At 42.3% G+C, this 23,600-nt stretch overlaps 1 protein-coding gene across 1 annotated transcript in view; it reads left to right on the top strand.

Annotated features, from left to right (window-relative positions):
• The first annotated feature begins 13,202 nt into the window (after nucleotides 1-13,202).
• Nucleotides 13,203-23,600, top strand: part of LOC115139359 (patched domain-containing protein 1) — a 29,907-nt gene continuing 19,509 nt past the window's right edge. Inside the window, exons 1-2 of the mRNA XM_029676637.2 lie at nucleotides 13,203-13,898; nucleotides 16,341-16,821. Coding sequence (XP_029532497.1) covers nucleotides 13,299-13,898; nucleotides 16,341-16,821 — 1,081 coding nt within the window. The 5' untranslated portion in view covers nucleotides 13,203-13,298. The remainder of the gene's footprint in view (nucleotides 13,899-16,340; nucleotides 16,822-23,600) is intronic.

The following is a 23,600-nucleotide window of genomic DNA, read 5'->3' as shown; positions in this document are numbered from 1 at the left end:
CCACGCAGTGGCAGGCCACATGTAACAACACCTGCACAGGATCGGTACATCGGAACATCACACCTGCGGGACAGGTACAGGATGGCAACAACAACTGCCCGAGTTACACCAGGAACGCACAATCCCTCCATCAGTGCTCAGACTGTCCGCAATAGGCTAAGAGAGACTGGACTGAGGGCTTGTAGGCCTTGTAGGCCACTGGCAACAATGTTGTCTATGGGCACAAACCCACCATTGCTGGACCAGACAGGACTGGCAAAAAGTGCTCTTCACTGACAAGTCGCTGTTTTGTCTCACCAGGGGTCACCATCAGATTTACATTTATCGTAGAAGAATGAGCGTTACACCGAGGTCTGTACTCTGGAGCGATATCGATTTGGAGGTGGAGAGTCCATCATGGTCTGGAGTGGTGTGTCACAGCATCATCGGACTAAGCTTGTTGTCATTGCAGGCAATCTCAACGCTGTGCAATACAGGGAAGACATCCTCCTCCCTCATGTGGTACCCTTCCTGCAGGCTCATCCTGACATGACCCTCCAGCATGATAATGACACGAGCCATACTGCTCGTTCTGTGCAGGATTCCCTGCAAGACAGGAATGTCAGTGTTCTGCCATGGCCAGCGAAGAGTCTGGATCTCAATGCCATTGAGCACGTCTGGGACCTGTTGGATCAGAGGGTGAGGGCTAGGGCCATTCCCCCAAAAAATGTCCGGGAACTTGCAGGTGCCTTGGTGGAAGAGGTGGGTAACATCTCACAGCAAAACTTGCAAATTTGGTGCAGTCCATGAGGAGGAGATGCACTGCAATAGTTAATATAGCTGGTGGCCACACCAGATACTGACTGTTACTTTTGATTTTGACCCCCCGCCCTTTGTTCAGGGACACATTATTCCATTTCTGTTAGTCACGTGTCTGTGAAACTTGTTCAGTTTATGTCGCAGTTGTTGAATCTTTTGATGTTCATATACATATTTACACGTTAAGTTTCAGAAAATAAACGCAGTTGACAGTAAGAGGACGTATATTTTTTTTGCTGAGTTTCTTTCTTTCTTAGTTTTTTGAATATATTTGACGTTCACATTTTTTGATTTGCCCTGTTGTTTTTCAGTTACATCAGTGTATTGCATTCAATTTTATAACTTGTTACTTTACTGTTATTCCTCTCTTTCAGAGTTCACAATCATAGACTGTGGCTTCATTTGAAGAAGTGCGACACCCTTTCCTTGTTGCTTTTGCACGGCAACAATAAACAACAGAGCACGGTTTCTGAACACCTGACATACCATCAGCATCCAGTGGTCCCTCAAAAGCACCCAGAGGCCCTTAAACAGTGGCCAGTGGCCCCTCAAGAGCACCCAGAGACCCTTAAACAGTCCACAGAGAGACTGTGTCATGTGTTATGGTATGTTGTTTAGTAAAGCTGATGTAGAAGTCAGCAGAGTCTCTAATCTCTTTACTGGAGCTGGTTTAACTCCATGTACAAAGCACATTCAGCTTGTCAGTATGTCTATATGGTATAGTCTGTCTCCATTCTCATGAGGAAAGTAAATTTCATTATAAATCAGGGTAGGTAGTAACTGTATATATATGCTCAATGAAATAATATAATTACAAAGTTATAACACAATTTTAACAGTACATGACATACATAACAAGCCTGTTGTTCGCTGCAACAATGTCAGTAGTGGCACGCCCTGGCCATAGAGAGGTTTAATTCTCTATTTTGGTTAGGCCAGGGTGTGACTAGGGTGGGCATTCTAGTTTCTTTATTTCTATGTTTTCTATTTGTTTTTTTGCAGAGTGTGGTTCCCAATCAGAGGCAGCTGTTTATAGTTGTCTCAGATTGGGGATCACATATAAGTTGTCATTCTCCTTTTGGTGTTTGTTGGATCTTGTTTTTTGTTAGCTCTGTGAAGCCTGCAGAACGTGACGTTCGTTATTCTTTTGTTGTTTTGTTTGGTGTTCTGAGTAAACAAAGAGTCATGAACACTTACCAGCTGCACCTTGGTCTCCTTCCGACGACAAACGTTACAAGTAGCTTGTCTGAAATATAGCATGAGGCAAAAGTGTTAATGTGCTGGTACCACTTTATATAATATTTCTTATGATCCTCAAAAACGAAATACGTTCGTATTCAACGTGTGCCGTGCACGAACGTGTGAGTTTGTATTCAGTGCGTGACTGTCAAACCTCCACCCACATTGAGCCCGGCCCTGAACTGCACACTGCAGTCAGGGGTACATGTATCTTTCTGTGTGTGTACAGTACTCAATGCCACTACTACTATTATGAGCAGTATTCTTTTCATTGGGGGACTGGAGCTGCGATGAAGATCTCTTCTGTTGATATTTGATTGATTTCGTCCTTTGCTGCCATCGCCCCTTCAACCCCTCCACCTCTCGTTCTGTGACAGCATTATGAATGCGAAAGCCCCCCTCCTCCAGAGAGATATCAGAGAGCCTCACAGCGCCAACCAAAATAATCAAGTCATTTTCATAATGAACCGTTGAAAGAAAAAGCACCATATACCTTCTTGGGTCAGAGGAGATAAAAATGGCCAGTCTCCTTTACAACATTTGTATAATATTTTAGTGTGAGCCAGCTGGTTCGTCTTGGCTCGATGGAGTGCTGGTTATTTGCCATCAAATCACTCAATACCTCTCCATAGCTCTTACACCTAAAGGACACATTTGACCTTCATCTACACTGATTGTTTCAGCTTCATCATCTACCTTAGCCAGCCAGATGAGTCACCTAGAACTGAGATTTACCCCAAATGGCACCCTATCCCCTGTATTCGGCTCTGGTCCAAAGTAGTGCGCTATGAAGGCAATCAAATGCCATTTGGGATGGAGACCTGGGCTTGGGGTAGCAAGCTCACGGGAAGGGAGGTGCCAGGAGATGACGGATGGCCCATTACACCAGTCACGCGACTGCAATACTCATCGGGAGGAGAAAGCAAGGGAGAAACCCCTAGCCAATTAATTGCGACCACTCAACTTTCTACATGTGGGTGAGTACTGAGAGGGAAGGAGGTTGTAATCCAGAAAAGATATGTCAGCTTGGTGGCGGTAGAATCCACTGTGACAAGTGAAATTATTAACACGTTTTTTTTTTACCCCCACAACCCCCCACCCTGCTCCTTGTTATTCATGGGAAGTGGTTAAGAGATATTGCATTACAATCACAGCAGCATAGTACTACCTATTGCAGAATAGTACTACAGTATAGCAGAGCCAGTGTGGACCGGGGCTTGGCCTGTCTCCCCTTCTTACAGGAGGGTTCACGATCGTGTGCTCGATGAAGACGTACTCAAGGAAAATACGTTCAGATTTCCAGACCAGGTGGTGCTTCCTGTTCCTCTGACCGTGTGCAAAGTCCATCCATGACTCAAGGTTGCTCTGACTGGGAATCAGAGGTGGGAGTCAGCACAAGACAAGGTACATACCGTATGTATAAAAGCCCGTTGATAACGCTGGGTAGAAACAACGGCAACAGACACTGTCCTTCTCTGGCCGATGTTCCATTGACCGGCTGTTGTGTTGTTTGTGATTAATTGATCAACAGATAGGATCAATAATGAGAGACCTGTACCTCCCTCTCTTTCTTCTTCTTCTTCTCTCTCCCCCCTCTCTCTCTCTCCCTACTGTTGTGAGCTAGTATGATGTTTACCAGAAGCTATAAGTGCAGTGTAACACTTGGCCACCCAAGTGGTGTTATGAATTACCCTATGTGTATAAAAGCGTGTCACGTTGGAGCAAAACACCCATCATTTCAAATCGCCATACACCCGTCGTAGGCCTCGTTCGTAAGTTGCCGCAAATCAAACTACAGTACATTAGGCCATTATACATGTGATTGCTGAATATATATGGCTCTGCAATGTTGACTCGCTTTCAAATGAGAGTTGTTGATCATCGACAGTCAAGATTCAAATAGATGTAAAAAAAGATTGCCTATAGCGTGCACTTTGAGTACACTTTTCCAATATCTCCAGCTCGTGGATATGATCCCACCTCACATGGGACGTCTTTAAAATTGCATTACGCAAGTAGATATTAAATAATGCATAAGGTTTCGTATTTATATGATATGGGTGTATTGACAGCAGCAGTCTATGTGGGTCCCTTCAAGAGAAAGCTCTGTTTAAAAGCCAGTCTTAATCAAAGAGGCTCATTCATCTTAGCTGGGATGTTATGGCTGGCTCAGTGGTGATCTATACACATTAGTGTCAGCTCATGTGGGTGATGTGCTCCTAACCAGAAGACATGTCAATACTTCTGTATTCATACGTAGAAAAACTCATAGCAATATAGCAATCTGTTTGATATTGTATTATTACATTAATAATGTCAATAGATGTACAATTCTATACTATGAAATGAAAATGAAGTATAATTTTGCTACAGTACAGAGAATATTAATATATACATAACAATTAAAAGCATTCCACCACCCACATAAACAATAACAATCACAAATGCAAATTCTCAGCTGATGTCAACTATAGGTAGCATAGTGAGTTACCAGTTGATATCTATAGATGTCTATATCATATACCCAGCTTATGGATGTTGCATAAGATAGTCTTTAATAACCCTATACTGACGTTCAGTACTATTGAAAATCCAATATACTGTTATCATCCAGGTTTTTACTCTACTACAGTAGCTCAGGCCTACTGCCAATTTGTTGCCATGGACATGGGCAGATTGGAGTGGTATAAAACGGATTGATGGTCTGACAGTAGTGATTGTGGATTCTGTCTGTGGCTGTGTGATTTAAGAATGTAAAAGTCCTCCTGGGCTGTGTTTCTGAGGCAGAGCACCTCCAGAGTGCAGCACCTGGCACCAGTGCTACATTCGGTGGTCCACCCAACATCCCTGCATCCCTGCACAGAGGTAGGTCATCATTGTAAATAAGAGTGTGTTCTTAACTGACTTGCCTAGTTAAATAAAGGTGAACTAAAAATAAACCGAGAAGGGATCCCTAACTCATGGAGCACCCTGCCCTGAACCACGTCCTCCTCCTGCCCAATCCTCCACTCTGTTCCTCTGTCTCTCTCAACCCTATCACAACCTCTAAATGTCTTTCTCACCGTGGTCTCTCCATCTCTCTCTACCAAGACTCAGCCCATCTCTTTCTCTAGGCAACGTGCATGTACTATTATTCTTTGGGGAATTGATGATGTCTTGTGCTTCCCGAGATACACAGAATAATATTTTGCACTACCTTTTAAAGAAAAGCAGCATGTACTGTACATCCAACATATGCATATGCACGTATGTTTCCATTACTAAGGATAAATGAATGGATGTACAGTGTATTTCCATGTATTTAACTGGAGTAACACAACACACATATCTCAGGCAATATCTGCAGTAGTGAGTTTGAAACCAGGAATCCTCCATAGGGTAGCATAATTGTTGCCTTACTGGGGGGGGTTACTGAGGAAAACTTTGAGCTGATTGAGACTTAATGACTTCCAATTTAGGTTAAATTAGCTAACTAAGAAATGTAGAATACAGTACTCATTTGGTTCGTCTGTGGGGAATAGGCAAGGACAAGCTGAATTAATCAGTGACATTCTCCATTGTAACCTCATTAGGGACAAGGAGTGTAGATTTCTGCTAAGTCACCTTCACATGGAGAGAGGGAAGAATCGCTCCTAAGATGCTCTGTTTATTTACTACTACAAAAAATACTAGCTGCCCGGCTAAATTTAGATTTTTAAAAAAATATTTTTTATAAATAATGATTAGAACAGAGATGGTGAAATTAGAACATGAATCAAATGACAAAGCTACGTCCTTTAATATGTATTATACTTAGGTAGACAGTAGGCCTTTAGTAGTCAGGTAGAGACAGAAATAGATCATTTGAGCATAATAAAAGGCTCAGTTGCTCAAGTCCTCCTGGAATTCACTGACAGTTTACTGATCCCCTTGAATCTATTTCAAAATATGAATAACAGATCTGTAATTCCTTGTATTATATTCTTCTGGCTAAGCTCCTTGCAATATAATATTTGAAATCATATGGCCTAAAGAAATGTTTGTTTTGTAACATTAGAATATTATAGCATAATTCAAGGGAACATTTTGACGGATGTGTATTGCATTTATGTGCTGAAAATAAAGCATTACTATAAGTATAAAGGATATGATGATGCATTTGAAACATAGCTTGACCTTTATCACTGTTCAAACAGGATGTGCTGCAGTCACAGCTTAAGGTATTAGAGGTTTTAAATGTCAAAGCATTACCTCTGTTTGTCATGCTGCAGACCACATGGAGATTTGTGTTTGAACAAGTGCACACGCATATATCAACACAAACCGTTGTGACGTACTGTACAGTATGCTTGGCAAGGCCAACCACCTTCTTGACAGTGACTGTCATCTTTCATAGAACTCCACAACAAAGGAGAGCAATCCGTAATTCAGTGGGTAAATGTGTCTACACTCTCTCTCTCTTTCTTTCTCTTTCTGTGTGTCTGGGGGTGTTGATGAATAGTGGTGATTAGTTGTGAGAGGCAATGTGAGAGCAGTTTGCAGGATTACAAGCCATCACAAGGATGGAAGACGATCACTGAGGCAGAAAATAACTTTCATAAAGAGTCTACATTTAAATAATACACTCCACATACAAACAAGACCTGATAGGCCCAGGGTGCTGTAATGGGTTACGTAAAAACAATTTCAACATGGACAGCTGAGGAACAAATTAAACCCCAATGCTGGTTCCCAACAAGAAATATAAAACCGAAAAAATCATTGCCATGTTTCAAATCAAAACCAGCAGTCACTGGTGATATCTGCGTGTCAGTGTGATATCATTCAAAACTCCACAGCTGAAACTAAATAACATAGAAAGTTTATGGAAGAAAAACTGAGCATTGTTAAATAATAAAAAAAATATGTACTATAATAACTGCATGTTTACAACTACATTGGTTGGCTTGACTGTCATCTGTATGCGGTGTACTTAAGAAACGCATAACTTATGCAAGGCTTGCGGTCATTCAAATTAAGTTTTATTTGTCACATGCTTTGTAAACAGCAGATGTCGACGAACAGTGAGGGACCCTCCCCAACAATGCAGAGAGAAAGACAATAGAGAAATAATAGAAAAGTAAATAAAGTAATAATAAAAGTAATAATAAATACACAAGTAACGATGACATGGCAATACACACAGATGTTGTGACTTGACTTTCATTACAGTTTTTCTCCATTGCTAAAACACTCAAACCCATTGGCTGTACAAAGTTCTCAGTTGCCTGGACTCATTTAGCTAATTATGCAGTCTGTTGTCAATACCTTAAACAATTTCATATGGTAAAACACAATTTGCAGATCTCACTTAGACTTTTCAGCAAAGCTCTAAACACATTCTCATTCTCAAAACACACTCTGCACTCTAATGCACATGTCATCCATACTGGTAAATACAAGTGGCAACAATCAAATACAAATAGAGAACATATGTCATTGATTGAACACAACCACTCAAAACTGATTTAACCTGTTTCAAATGCTGCGACACAACCAATATAAGCCAGTTCAGAGAGCAAACAGGTTGTTGAAGGTGGGAAGGAGAAAGTCTGAGAATGGATACTGCAGTACAGTGCATTGTAGGCTGTATACTGTACAATGGACAAATTGTATGGCCCTGAACATTGTGCTTTCCATTTAGTTCATCAAAAGACAATGACAGAAAAATATGAATTTTTTTTAGATTAAAAATGTACTTCTCCCTGAGAATTGTATGTTTCGAACAATGTGTTTTCTATTTTTCGGTGTATTGTTTACTGACTGCTTGAGAGTGTATATCATTTTGATCACTTTGTTTATGATTTGAGAGCAGTGTTTGATTTTGAACATTCGGCTCAAACTGTTTTGAGGCGAATGTTTCATTTTGCAAGAGGAGTCAGAGGTTATGTAAATAGTGCTTGAAGATGAGGTTTTGTGTTGAATGTTTTAAGGAAATGGAGCAAGGTTTCAGAAATTGTGTTTTAGCAATTAAGAAAAACTGTAATCTCATGACTGTTATTTATTTAATCCAATAACTATGTTTTTTAAATGTGTTTTTATTTATTTAACCTTTATTTAACTAGGCAAGTCAGTTATGAACATATTCTTATTTTAATTGTTACCCGATTAAATTAATCATGTAACAATTAATCCATTAGGAATTTGGGGCACCACAGAAGAGCTTGTTTAAAGAGTTAACATCTCCTGAATTAAATTCTATAAGGTGTATATCAATTACATTGATAAATAGTCATCTTATTAATCATTACCTCTTATCATATCATCATTCTGAACAGTCGTAACCTTCTTGGATCTGCAAAAACCCCAGCCTTACCTATGATTCAGTACTACACAAATTGGTTTCATTATTTATTTACTAGCTAACTAAATAATAACAGGATAACATGCACACTTTATACATGACACAAAGGTCCCTAGCGGACGTTTACAAGATGGCGACTTTTACACAACAACGAGAGAGAGAGAGAGAGAGAGAGAGAGAGAGAGAGAGAGAGAGAGAGACTTACCGTTTATATATTTCAGAACTATCCTCATAGTAGTCACATAGTTTGCACACAAACCGCCACCCATTTGGAATAAGAAATCATTAATGTATTTACGTGTGAATGCCTTTGTTTTCTGTTAATCTCTGTCGGGAACCAGCCTTCCTTAAGAATGTTGTTGGCCTTTCAGCAGCAAGATTGTATGGCTCTGATTGTCCGAAAGGGGTCACCCCTTTCCCGTCTTCTACTGTTGTTCACTCTGGAATATAGCTAGCCAGCCGTGTCGACGGTTCCCATTATGTGATGAGCGTAGTAGGATAGTCTCACTTAGATGAGCTTTTCTAGATATTTGACTCAAGACAGCTAATCAGCTGTCTCAGTGATTGTCTGAGAGGGGAGTTTGTTTTCCCCCTTGTGTTGGTATTCAGGATTCGGACCACAATGGACATGAGCTGCAGCTCGCCGTCTTTCTGGTCTAAAGGAAGGAGAGTTTATTTCTTCACCTCATGTTGAGGTTCAAAGTTCAAACCACTTCAAACGTGTAGCTCCTGCCTCACGTTTCCTGGTCACTGAGATTCAGTGTTTAAACCACTTTAGACGTGGGCTGCAATTCCTCGTCTTTCATGGTCTGAAATGTTAACTCTCAGCCAGTCCTTTTAAGCACTCTGGTCAAAAAGGACGGTTCCATCAGGCTGAAACGCTCTACTGACCTCACTCGGGGCATGGCTACTTACTATGCACAAAGTTTTGTGAAACTATTTTCTCTTATGGTTCCTAAAATCATGTCCCTATCTTAACAATAATACTTACATCATTTTTCATATTACATGCACAATGTATTGGATGGAAACTTTCCAAGTTACCGTATTTCGTCCATACCATTTTTAATGGCATCACAAAATAAAAACCAATAATGCATTCTTCTTCTACTTTAATTTACAACAGAGTGTGGAGGTGTTAAAACCCCCACACCAGTTCCCTCCTCCCCTCTCCTGTTGGTGAGAGAAGGTCTGGTTACTGTCAGCCATTGCCAAGCTGATCTGACCCATTCTGATCCTCACAGGCCAGTCATGACACAGAATACCTGTGCTGAGTCGATGTGTAGGGGTACAAGGTAATTGAGGTAGATACACAATAAATACAAAAGTATGTGGACACCCCTTCAAATGAGTGGATTAAGCTATCATCTGCAACCGTTACCCACTGGTGTATAAAATAGAGCAAACAGCCATGCAATCTCCACAGACAATCATTGGCAGTAGAATGGCCTTACTGAAGAGCTCAGTGACTTTCAACGTGACACTGTCATAGAATGTCACCTTCACAACAAATCAGTTCGTTAAATCTCTGCCCTGCTAGAGCTGGCAACTGTAAGTGCTGTTATTGTGAAGTGGAAACGTCTAGGAGCAACAATGGCTCAGCCGTGAAGTGGTCGGCCACACAAGCTCACAGAACGGGACCACAGAGTGCTGAAGCACGTAGCACTTAAAAATCGCCTGTCCTCGGTTGTAACGACTTCCAAACTGCCTCTGTATGCAATGTCAGCACAATAACTGTTTGTCGGGAGCTTTATGAAATGGGTTTCCATGACCGAGCAGCCACACACAAGCCTAAGATCACCATGCACAATGCCAAGCTTCGGCTGGACTGGTGTAAAGCTCGCCACCATTGGACTCTTGAGCAGCGGAAACTCGTTCTCTGGAGTGATGAATTACACTTCACCACCTGGCAGTCCAACGGACTAATCTAGGTTTGGCGGATGCCAGGAGAACACTACCTGCCCCAATGCATAGTGCCAAATGTAGAGTTTGGTGGAGGAGGAATAATGATATGGGGCTGTTTTTCATGGTTCGGGTTAGGCCCCATAGTTCCAGTGACAGGAAATTTTAATGCTACAGCATACAATGACATTCTAGACGATTCTGTGCTTCCAACTTTGTGGTAACAGTTTGGGGAAGGCCCTTTCCTGTTTCAGCATGACAATGCCCCTGTGCACAAAGCGAGGTCCATACAGAAAGGGTTTGTCGAGATCGGTGTGGAAGAACTTGACTAGCCTGCACAGAGCCCTGACCTCAACCCCATCGAACACCTTTGGGATGAATTGGAACGCCGACTGCGAGCCAGGCCTAATCGCCCAACATCAGTGCCTGACCTCACTAATGCTCTTGTGGCTGATTGGATGCAAGTCCCTTCAGCAATATTCAAACATCTACAGTAGTGGACAGCCTTCCCAGAAGAATGGAGGCTGTTATAGCAGTTAAGGGGGGACCAACTCTATATTAATGCCCATGATTTTGGATTGAGATGTTCGAAGAGCAGGTGTCTGCATACTTTTTGTCATGGAGTGTATGTACACATAACTAGGAATAAAGGGAAAGATAATAAACAGTAACAGCAGCGTATCTGATGAGTCAAAAACGTTAGCGCAAAAAGGGTCAATGCAGATAGTCTGGGTAGCTATTTGGTTAACTATTTAGCAGTCTTATGGCTTGGGGGTAGAAGCTGTTCAGGGTTCTTTTGGTTCCAGACATGGTGCATCAGTACCGCTTGCCGTGAAGAGAGAAAAGTCCATGACTTGGGTGGCTGGAGTCTTTGACAATTTTCAGGGCCTTCCTCTGACACCGCCTGGTATTGAGGTCCTGGATGGTAGGGAGCTCGGCCCCACTAATGCACTGGACTCTACGCACTACCCCCTGTAGCCTTGGATGTCAAGCAGTGTCCATACCAAGTGGTGACGTAGCCAGTCAATATGCTCTCAATGGTACAGATGTAGAACTTTTTGAAGATCTGAGGTTCTGAGCGCCCATGAGAAATCTTTTCAACCTCCTGAGAGGGAAGAGGCATTGTCATGACTGTATTGGTGTGTGTGGACCATGATAGATCCTTAGTGGACACCGAGGAACTTGAAGCTCTCAAACCAAGCTCTTCGTCCAATGCAGATCAGCACGCAGCAAAACCTACTGTACTACCATATGGTTTCTTTCTTTCTAGAGTAATTGGAGAACTTCCTTTACTAGCTTTGTTGGTGACTTAATTTCCTCCATGACGTTATTATGATTATTTATTTGAGGTATGCCATATATGACTTCATTGCCATGATGGATGTCCTGCTGCACTTTCAATGCCGTGGTTGTTTTTATGTGCACTTTGGAGAATGCATCACCATAATTAGATCATTTCTCTTATAAGTGAGCTGAATGAAAAGTCATTAGTGTGAAGCAACGCAGGCTGGAGGATTGTGTTACACTCTTTCACGACACCATTCATCAGAAAGCGTCACAAACTCAATTCATTAGTGTTTTATGACGTGGTGTGACTGGCATTGAGTGGAGGGAGAGTTAGTTAACATTAGCCTATAGGTATTACATTGCATATTGCAGCAACCAGGGTGGTCTGAGCGATTAAGCTTCCACTTCATCCACTTGTCTTGAGATGTTTTCCTTTCACTCATAATAACAGCAGTGTGCATGTGACCATCCCACAGACCTGGTGGATTTTTAAAGAAAACACTTGGCACATATTTAAAGGCAAGTGGTATGGTCAATCACTGAGGAGAGCAATAGTGAATCCGTTCTCCAAGGAGAGGGCACACTTCACAGTGCACAAGGGAACAAACATGACTATATTAGGCAACAGTTTTGTCAATGTGTCTTTTGATTGTATGTAGCCTAGTGGAGGTAGTTGAAGCTAACGTCATGCAAGGATGCAGGGTTCATAGGGGTGGCTTCCAGGTTATTCTAGGCGTCTCCCTCCCTGTATAGGCCTCTTTCCATGTATCCTGGCCTGGGACTCTACAGTGTCAAGTGACTGTCGCTGTCCACGCTGTCCTGGTGCTGAAAATAGGAATTCCGATTATGTCGCTGAATCGCCTCAATAGTGCTGAATTGCTTGTTTGTTTATTTACTGCCAATGAATCCTAACAGATAAATGTGAGCTATAGGTAGCCTGCTGTAACCCGATGGTATCATTGACAGTATTGTCCCAGATTGTGTGGCAGGTGTAAACAAGTGTTGTACTGAGAGGCAATCCAGCGTTGTCTTTACTTTACTTTGCTCCTATTAATCGCTCTGGATAAGAGCGTCTGCTAAATGACTAAAATGTAAATATAAACTTCCTGAGGTGAAAAAATAACTTCCTCAGCAAACTCCCCATGACTTTGAAAGGCTTTGAAGGACATGCTGTCTCCCCCTCTCACGATGATAATTCATTAGCTAGTATTAAATATGAGCAAGACTATGTGATTTATCAAATACACCCATGTATAAAATACACCTAGCATAGCCTAGGCTACTGGCTATTTAGCGTTAAGCGCAACAGTATGGTTCTCATTCATGGGGTATTGGGAGTGATTTCAGGAAGTGCATGTGGCCATTGTGCCACCAGTGAATATTTCACGACTCTTATGGCTATTGCGCGTGTTCCTAAAATAACACACCATCAGCATTTCTCCGTCTTCCCCCTTCAACCAGCACATGGTTACAGTCAAGTAGGCGGCACCAATAGTGTAGTTAGAACTAGGTATGCAAGCACATCAGACAGCCGCAGGTTGCTGCTATTGCAGCAGGAGCAATAGGACTAGTCACGGATGTGAGGTTAATAAGTGGGAGGAATGGCTTGAGATTAAACAACAACAACAAAAAGCAACGAGAGATGAGCAATATCTGACAGTCTTGTTGGAAATTGCTGCAGTGCTCTTTTCCCAGGTGTAGTGTATTATTATACAGATGAACTAAACTGGGCAACGGAGTCTCATGTCACATGTGCTTCATAGGAAGAAACGGGGCATCTGCAAGCTGGATCTGGAGGAGGATGCTGCGGCAAATGATACACAGAGGGCTCAAAGCTTCTTTCTACTGGCTGGGCTTATTTGTTAGTAGGCATCCGGTTTTTTTCCTCACCGTTCCCGCAGTCTTAACCATCATTTTCGGATCTACAGTCCTGAGCAGATTCAAGCCCGAAACGGACCTCGAGATACTGGTTGCCCCGACCCACAGCTTTGCTAAAGTAGAGCGGAGTCTTGCGAACAGCCTTTTCCCCATCGACCAGTCTAAAAACAAGCTGTATTCCGACCTGCACACCCCCGGCAGATATGGCAGACTGATTCTACTGGCCAAGTCTGGGGGAAATATATTGGAGCTAGCCGACCAGGTCCTGCAGGTTCACAAGCAGGTGTTGGATTTGAGTGTTAATTACAAGGGATTCAATTACACTTTCGCTCATCTCTGTGTCCTGAGCCATCAGGATAAGCGATGCATCTTGGATGATATAATTACGATATTCGAAGATATCCGTTTAGCTATTCTGTCGAATTATACTTTCTCGAAGGTGCCCGTGAGCTATCCAAATACAACCTTAAAGGTAAGAAGGCGAGAATTCTGTTTTATTATAGTAAAATGATAGGCTACAATGTTTCTGTTGGCCGCAAGCATCAATTACCGATTTGAGTGTCAGAGAACGTGACTGACACGTTGTGTTATTAAAAAAACGAACGAATTACTTGGATTAGCAGTGGGACAATGTTTCTGTAATGAGACCATAACCCACTGTCTGAAACCTGCAATAATTTCTCAATGAACGCAATAGTTGTATTCACTAAGCCTATTATGTAGGTTGCTGATGTCTTCATATCAGGCAGTCAAGGCAAGGAAACACTCAGAATAGATTGATTGAATTGCCGGTGTGTAGGCTAATTGTTAGCTGCAGGTTGTGAATTGGCGGCACAGCCCTGCACTGCTCCAGTATACAGGGAATATCCCCCTTCCTATTCTGATGCAGTGTCTTTCTCCCTCTCCTGCACATATATAATGACATAGCTGATAGACTAGTAAGGGCCTGCATCCCGTCTTCCCCTGTAAAATATTGTTATGCCTCCTAAGTGTATGTTGTGATTGCAGACCTCTGCAGATGTATTGCTAGGCTGCTAGGCTACATATGCCCATGTCATTTTAAACAGTAGGTTATAAATGAGGTTTATATTTTAATCAGCTGTTACACAGTTACAACAGGTAGCCTAATTTTACAACAGGTGACCAGATCTGTTGCTAGTAACATGGCACATTGAGCCCATTAGATTAATGAGTGTAGATAGAGCCTTAGGTAATAATCTACCTTGAGTGAGACTATTATGCTGGGTAACATGAGTAGCCTAGTCACTGAGTGGAAAACTGTACTGTACAAAATAATGCCTTTGCTACACAGAGCATCTTAAATTGCAAGGCACATGTCTAGCTACTGTGTCTCCTCCAATATGAGCATTTCTAGTGTGAGCTAGCTAATTCTCCTGCACCAGGCCTAGCTGTGTAATGCACTTGGGCCTGCACTGTTAATTCATACTGGGCTGTCCCTAAATCACTTCTAGACAGCACATCCTACTACCGTTCATTCCTCTGCATCCAAGGCCACGGTCTCCACGCATTACTATTGCAGCTAGTTGCCTGTTTCCCCATATGTCTCTGGCCCTTGTCCTCCCGTTGCCACCAACCCCTTTCACCTCATCTGGGTAAAAGGCTTCCGTTTTAAGGTTGGAATATACTGACCATATACTGACCTTCTTTTCCACCCCTCTTTGGCAGATACTTCCATGCGTTGTCTGGTTATCGTCTGCATCATTGATACTCCCCGTCTGTCTGAGCTGAATGTCTTGACACATTTGTTGCTCTTCATTCAGTGCTGTGATGTCAGCTGGGGGCTTTATTCATGTGCTTACTAGTCTGATGCTAAACCAAGCCACGGCACTGCACTATGAACGTTTACATCTCTGGTTGGTATGTCAGACTTTCATGTCGTCTGCTTGTTAGAGGAGTCTTTGTGGTGTGGGGTTGGCTATAAATGTTCAGGTCCACTGTTTTGAGAAGTTCTTACTGATTTCTCCATCTACATGATCATGATAGGGAATGAATGGCAATAATACCAGGAAATTCCCTGTTCTGCTGACAGTGCAAGTGGTATTTAATTACAATACCCCATGGAATCATTCATTTTCTGACGTTAGAGTTGTACAATCGACATCAAGTATTGTATTGAAGAGATCCAGGATTGTCTGTACAGTACAGTAGGCTGCAGATTACAAATAGTGATCAAATCAGACCAGCTAGGGCCCTTGTCCGAAATGAACAAACAATGCTCTATTACATTTGCATAATTCCACAATTGGCTGACAAGTTAACTGTTTCCCCACTTGTCTAGGAGATCCATCTTCTCTGGAGGACAGTTAAGTGGTGTCCTGTATCTCATCTCCACATATCAGTCACCTTCTGGGGGAATGAATATCACGGCATCCCTATACTAGCGGCGTGCTGAACTGATAGGACAAAATATGCCTTTCTAAAAACAACTCGGCAGCCAGTGATTGGTTTAACGTGTCTTATTCAACCGTGTTTTAGGAATCATACAGTACAGTACATGTGCTCTGATTCTGTAGTAGCTGTAGTAACCAGACTTTTTCAGGCATGATTCCCAGATACACAATTTACTATAGTATAAATGATGGGAATAGTTTATCATAGTGCAATTTTACTATTGCTTAGTAAATATGATATTACACATTATTTATCTTACCGTAAAATGTATTCAGTGTCATTATCTATCCTGCAGGGAATTCATGCATTATGTAATGGTTGATTGATGGGTCACAGTGTTTAAATCATTCACAAGATAATCATAATCCAAAAACATAACCGACTGTTGTTATTTCAGGTAACAGAAACCAAACAGCGTATCACCAGCTATGCTCTGTAGGGACTTGAGATTCATCTGTCAGTGTGTCTGATAGTATCCTGTCTGCTGTGCTCCCTCCCCCAGGACGGTCGTGTGTCCTTCATCGGCCACCAGCTGGGTGGAGTGGCCTTCTCGCCCAACAGCCGAGACCAGCAGGTGAAGTTTGCCCGTGCCGTCCAGATCACCTACTACCTCCGCAATCATGGCCCCGTGGTTCAGGACGTCATCGCAGAGAAGTGGGAGAACGCCTTCTGCGCCCTCATCTCGCGCCTGTCCACGCTCAGCGAGGACCTGCACATCCAGTCTCTCACATCCTTCAGCCTGTGGAGGGACTTCCACCAGACGGGAGTGCTGGCTAAAGGGGAGGTGTTGGTCAGCATGGTACTCCTCCTGCTGGCAGCCACCATCTCCAGCTCCATGAGGGACTGCCTGAGGGGGAAGCCCTTCCTGGGTCTACTGGGTGTGCTCACAATAGCCATCGCCAACGTGACTGCAGCTGGCATCTTCTTCATCTCCGACGGGAAGTTTAACTCCACGCTGCTGGGGATCCCCTTCTTTTCCATGGGTGAGTCTGGAGCTGCTTAGTCTTATCAGGGGCAGCCATGTTGCTGATTGGGGAAAAGATTAGGGTAATTGGCTGCTGAGGGCTTCCTCAAAGAGGGCCACCCCTTCCTCCACTGATTGTTTTCAGTTTTGTTTTGGTGGGAGTGTGTTGAATTGTGTTTGTGTGTGTGTGTGTATGTGTGTGTGTATGTGTATACGTGTATGTGTGTGTATATGTGTGTGTGTTTGTGTGTGCCTGCCCTGCATATATGTGAGTGTATCTAACATCAGTACAACAATGCTCAATATTTCCCAAATAATCATCAGATAAATGTTTTAATCAACTATGAAATCACAATTAAAATGTATTGTATTACGTACGTTACAAAGCACTACTGTACATCATCTAATGGCTGCAATAAAAAAGCCTGACTATTTATTGTTAGTATGAAAACTTTGAACTGAGTTATGATAATCTTAACAATCACAAATTGCAGGCTACTTATAACATGTATATTTTCTAAATCGATAAACTCTTTATGAATGTGCCAGCATCTACAAACATCTCCGTCTTAATTGTCCCATTGTCTGTGGAGGGTAATACAAGTTTCCCGGCAGAGTTTTTACTCAAACCATTCTAAGCCACAGTATCACAAGGCGATCTCCTGTGTATATGTGGTTTTCTGTCATATGTAGTAACCTATTTTCCCAGTCTGAAAGGTTCAGAAGTCAGTCAATCCCTGGAGACTAAACTACTCTGACGTAAATAAAGTTTAAGTAAGAAGCAGGAACAGGAGGCAGAGGCATCTGGGTGACCTGCAGGTTGTGTCTCACCAAGGAAAGGGAGGAGGAGAGACAGAGTCAGGGAGGAATGGCGGGAGGATAGACATAGGCAGGGAGGAACTTAATTAAAGAGGCAATCTGCAGTTGCTACAGCCATTTTTTGTAATTATAAATGAATGATATGTCCCCATTTATTCATGAAGAAAATAACTTATTCATGTCTCATGAGCTTAGTTCAACTGTTGTACCCCATCAGAACTCAACATATAAGCTTGTTTTACTCCAATGTTAGTTAACAATGTAAATTTAAACAAACACTATGCAGCTTTAAAACATGATTAAAACTAATGTTGATATCGTGGATGGTCAGTCCTTGCATCCATAGCTCAGTCTATGTATTTGAGAGTAGTTACACTTCTCCAGGCCCGTCCCCCAGCTTTTACCGAAACAGAGAGCGCTTTGTTATTGTTTCAACCGCTAACTGCTGCTTTAAAATCACAAAATACACGTGACAGGTCCTCCGAGACTAAAGATTTCCACCACCCACCACCAGGGATGACACTGTAGTTTCTCACAAAGTAAACAAAGACTATACTTGACTCCATCCTTGTCCAACATTTGTTTTGTAGTTATCCTCGAAATGAATGCAACGTGATTATCGCCAGACTCAAAGTCCAAATGATATTTTAGTTATGTAATGTTAAATCATCTGACAAATCGTACTTAACCAATCAACGATAGTCTTTTTGGACTGGGCCAAACCCCATGAGGGCAGTCGACTCTCACCACACGTCAGTGGACGACTGTAAGATGAGACAGCCAGACTGTCTTAACACAGTGCACCTTTTCATGTCTTTAACCAACTATGTCTACCTGGGATGTCATCTTAGTGAAGCCAATTACTGTATTGCTGAGCTTGTCAGTTCTCGTCTCCCTGGGTAGATAGTTGTTAACTGGAGGAAAAGAGGGAGGAGAGAGGGCTTTGTGCCAGGACTCATGAAACGTACATGTCACCACTGGCAGGGCACTGCCTGTTGTTCTCTCTGCACCAAATGAGCCGTGGACATTCACCTTACCTACTGTACTGTAACTCACACACTATTCACTTTGCTGTAAAATAAGTACTTACTTTCTGCAGTTCTTCTGAATCCTCTGTTTTACAACATGTGTTATTCTTTGTCCTAGAAAGATTTCGCTCGCACTACTAAAACATAAATCATTGTAAACAATTAAAAAGTGTTGACGCTGTGTGTATGCTTAGCAGAATGGTTCTGCAGGCAGGCACGGTGGCCTTTGTGGGAGTCTTACTCCATTTCAAAGTAATTTCTCCTGTTTCGTGACTACTGAACACTACTCTTGAAGAACTGGTAAAAGCCTACACCTAGTACTTGTATCTACACCATGCCTCCTAAATCTAGTCCACAGTCAGATCAATCACAGTGAATGCTCTACAGGAAGTCCTTTCTGATTTACAGGGTTTGCATTTTCCTGTCTGGAAAACATAATTCTGGAGGAATTGATTTTATTCCACAGGCTAAGACGAATAGTGACACTGGACACGGCTGGTTACAGGCTTCACACAATGTGGCGAACACTGGTCCTCTGAGACCCAGCTGGCTGCTGATGGACTGGAACGCTGATGACACGTTCATTAATATTATTGTCATGAGCGTAGGATGATGATGATTATGGATGTGACAATTTCTCAGCCATTATGATTATGGCCATAGTATCATGAAACAAGGGGAGACCCAGATGCAGACAAAGGAGGCAGATGGTTGGAGTCTTACAATATTTTTTAATCAAATAAGTCAAGAGAATGGTCGTGAACAGGCAAAAGGGTCAAAACCAGTTCAGAGTCCAAAAGGTACCGAAGGACAGGCAGAATCAAGGGCAGGGCAGGCAGGATGATCAGGCAGGCGGGAAAGTAGTCCAGAGTCAGGCAGGGGTCAAAACCGGGAAGACTATCAAAAGAGAATAGCAAAAGGAGTACGGGAAAAACACGCTGGTTGACATGACTAAACATACAAGACGAACTGGCACAGAGAGACAGGAAACAGGGATAAATACACTGGGGAAAATAAGCGACACCTGGAGGGGGTGGAGACAATCACAAGGACAGGTGAAACAGATCAGGGCGTGACTGATAGGGAATACAATCTTCTTTAGGGCTTGATTAGAACCTTTGAGTTGTACTCAGATTAGAGTCCAGGAACAGTCCTATCAGAGAGTGATTGAAGCAGATATGAGAAACATCCTGAGAGAACTCCACAGTGAATCAATGTCAGGATGAGGGGATGATGTTATTTTAGTGTATGCCAATGGAGACAGTTGTTCCATGTACAGTATACAGTACATACATTTTCGAGTGGCGACACTGAAGATACGTGTATATATTTTGTTGGCAAAAGCCTGTCCACCGGGACCAATGAGAATGGAGAAGGAAGCGGTGGGAAGTGGAACAACTGATGTGTTTGGTACCTAATGAGCACACTGAATAATACGCATGAGTGGAAGTGGGATTCACAGAGAAGAGGGAATAAGTGAAAACACTGTAGTATAACTGGTTGAGGCTTGATTTTCATTTAGTAGTGTGTTGGTTATTATCATTCACGATCAAAAAGTCCATGGAAAGAATGGATAATGTCGATACACCACCGAAGAAGAAACCACCACATTTACTCATTCCACATAACACATTGATTCCTAAGAGCAGTCCAAGCAATATGATAATGTAGGTTCACAGGCAGCTGATGCACTTCTTGGGCCAATTTGTCACCACTGTTGTGTCACAGACAAGTCATCCGTATTCAGTGCTGTGCTGCTGCTGCCACCAACCTTGAGTGAATGGCCTCAGATAGGGTATGTTTGATACAGACAGACACTTGGTGGGTGTGGCACGCTACCAGAGACAGTCCAGATAGGGTATGTGTGATACAGACAGACACTTGGTGGGTGTGGCACGCTACCAGAGACAGTCCAGATAGGGTATGTGTGATACAGACAGACACTTGGTGGGTGTGGCACGCTACCAGGGACAGTCCAGATAGGGTATGTGTGATACAGACAGACACTTGGTGGGTGTGGCACACTACCAGAGACAGTCCAGATAGGGTATGTGTGATACAGACAGACACTTGGTGGGTGTGGCACGCTACCAGAGACAGTCCAGATAGGGTATGTGTGATACAGACAGACACTTGGTGGGTGTGGCACGCTACCAGAGACAGTCCAGATAGGGTATGTGTGATACAGACAGACACTTGGTGGGTGTGGCACGCTACCAGAGACAGTCCAGATAGGGTATGTGTGATACAGACAGACACTTGGTGGGTGTGGCACGCTACCAGAGACAGTCCAGATAGGGTATGTGTGATACAGACAGACACTTGGTGGGTGTGGCACGCTACCAGAGACAGTCCAGATAACTCCTCCTCAGTACGTCAGCTCATTGATCCAACTCATTACTGTTATTGGCCTTAGACTGGGGAGGAATGTGTGCTATATGCACACACATATGGATGCACGTAGACCCATTGCCTCCAGGGCGCTCCAGCCGGTGACGCCTCCACATATGATTTAAGAAAATCATCAATGATAACACAACTGAAGCTTAAAAGCTTATTTCCATTGTGGTCCAATATATTTTGTTCAAAACATACACTTTCCGATCCAATAAATTGACATCTTTCGGAGAGTAAGAGTGAGAGAGCATTTCTGTGTGTTGTCACGTATGCACTACTCACTCGAATATACACCATTACACTAGCAGGCAGCACCTGTCTTGTTTAGAATTGTAAACAGGACAGGGGCTGGGTGGTCATGGCAAACATGCTCAAGTTGCTCCGGGAAGGCATATGACAGTGTCCCCCGCAATCAGTGAGAGAGACCACACACAGACATGCTCTCTCACTCTTTCTCTCACAAACACAACCACACCCAGAGAGAGAGAGAGAGAGAGAGAGATTCACACAAATTAATGCACAGAGCAGAGCAGAACGAAAGATGTCAATTTATTGGATCGGAAAGTGTATGTTTTGAAAAAAATGTATTGATCTGCTCCAAGGAGAGAGAAAAATATTCAGGGAGACATTAAAGCCATTCTGATATAGATACTTATCGCTAATGTCCTCAAGCATGACATACTACATGTCAAAAGGCTAGGGGTCCCACTAGCGGGACAACTTCCGGTGAAGCTGGAGGGCGTGCAATTCAAATAAATAATCGTAAAAATGATGGATATTAAACATTTAGGTACATACAAGTGTCTTATATCAGTTGAAAGTTCAAATTTGTGTTAATCTAACTGCACTGTCTGATTTACAGTAGGCTTTACAGCGAAAGCATGCCATGCAATTGTTTGAGGACGGCGCCCCACATCAAAATATTTTTCCACTGGCACAGGTTTCATAAATTCACAAATAGCGATTAAATATTCACATACTTACATACCTTGAACAAAGACTACTGACATCCGGTGGAAGCCATAGGAATTTCATACTGGGAGCTAGATTTAACGATTTCTCTATACGTTCTATTGGAAGACCTTGCTCTCAAAACAAACAACATATTTGGTTGGTTTTTCTTTGGATTTTCTCCTACCATATCTATTGTGTTATAATCTCCTACATTATTTTAACATTTATACAAACTTCAGAGTGTTTTCTTCCCAATGGTACCAATTTTATGCATATCTTGGCTTCAGGGCCTGAGCAACAGGCAGTTTACTTTGGGCACATCAGTCAGGCGGAAATTGAGAAAAAATAGGCCCTAGCCTGAAGAAGTTTTTTTAAGCTAGCGACTATTTAATATCCCATTGCCGTGTTGGGCAGGACGTAGGGAGATTTCTTGGCAATGCAGCAGCTAGTATGGCATTTCCATGTTCATCCAGGCAGAAAGAAGAACCACTCACCGTGCAAATCAAATCAAACTGTATTTGTCACATGTGCCGAATACATGTGTAGACCTTACCGTGAAATACTTACTTACAAACCAATAGTTCAATACAGGTAGATGACGGGTAGATGACGCCTACTTTCCTCTATAGTCCATTGGTAAATAGCCTACCCAATTTACCTACCTCATCCCCATACTGTTTTTATTTATTTACTTTTCTGCTCTTTTGCACACCAGTATCTCTACCTGCACATGACCATTTGATCATTTATCACTCCAGTGTTAATCTGCTAAATTGTAATTATTCGCCTACCTCCTCATGCCTTTTGCACACAATGTATATAGACTCTTTTTTTTCTTTTTTCTTTTTTTTCTACTGTGTCATTGACTTGTTTATTGTTTACTCCATGTGTAACTCTGTGTTGTTGTCTGTTCACACTGCTATGCTTTATCTTGGCCAGGTCGCAGTTGTAAATGAGAACGTGTTCTCAACTAGCCTACCTGGTTAAATAAAGGTGAAATAATATAAAATAAATATCTGAACTTTTGCCCATACTTGGGCCTATGTTTTGCCCAGATTCATTCACGTCATCTATCTTGTCTTTGGTTTCATGCTTGTATAAAGACATAATGAACTCAGAGAGAGGATCATTTTGTCAAACATCTCTTTTCTGTATTTTCTTACCATTTACTCCAGATTACAGCAGTAAGAATTAGCTTGATGCTGTTTTAAGTGATCTGCCTTGTGGTAAATAAGCAGATGAGTATCGACTGGGGAGGAAGCCACTATAGATGAGAATCAATGTGGTGGTATGTTAGGGTAATCCATCTTTAATTGAACAATCAGCAGGAAATGTACTTTGATTTGACAGATGTGTTCCTGCCAGGGCTGTATTTCCTTCTATTGGCCTCCAAAGCCAGGTCGCTCCAGTTCATGATAAGAGCTAGAACAGCCACCATGTATTTATGTCTAGACGCCAATTTATACTATTATTTTCTAGACAAATACTGTGTTGATACTGTAAGGTTTATAGTCTATTTAATCAGCAACAACAAAAATGATATAACTGTGAGAATGTTTCCAACAAGTCATCTTGAATCCCACAATGGTTATTTTATCTT

This window comes from Oncorhynchus nerka, linkage group LG13 (assembly GCF_034236695.1).
Source record: "Oncorhynchus nerka isolate Pitt River linkage group LG13, Oner_Uvic_2.0, whole genome shotgun sequence".
NCBI lineage: Eukaryota > Metazoa > Chordata > Actinopteri > Salmoniformes > Salmonidae > Oncorhynchus > Oncorhynchus nerka.
Note: the sequence above shows the minus strand (reverse complement) of the source record. Positions and strands in the feature narration are given on the sequence as shown.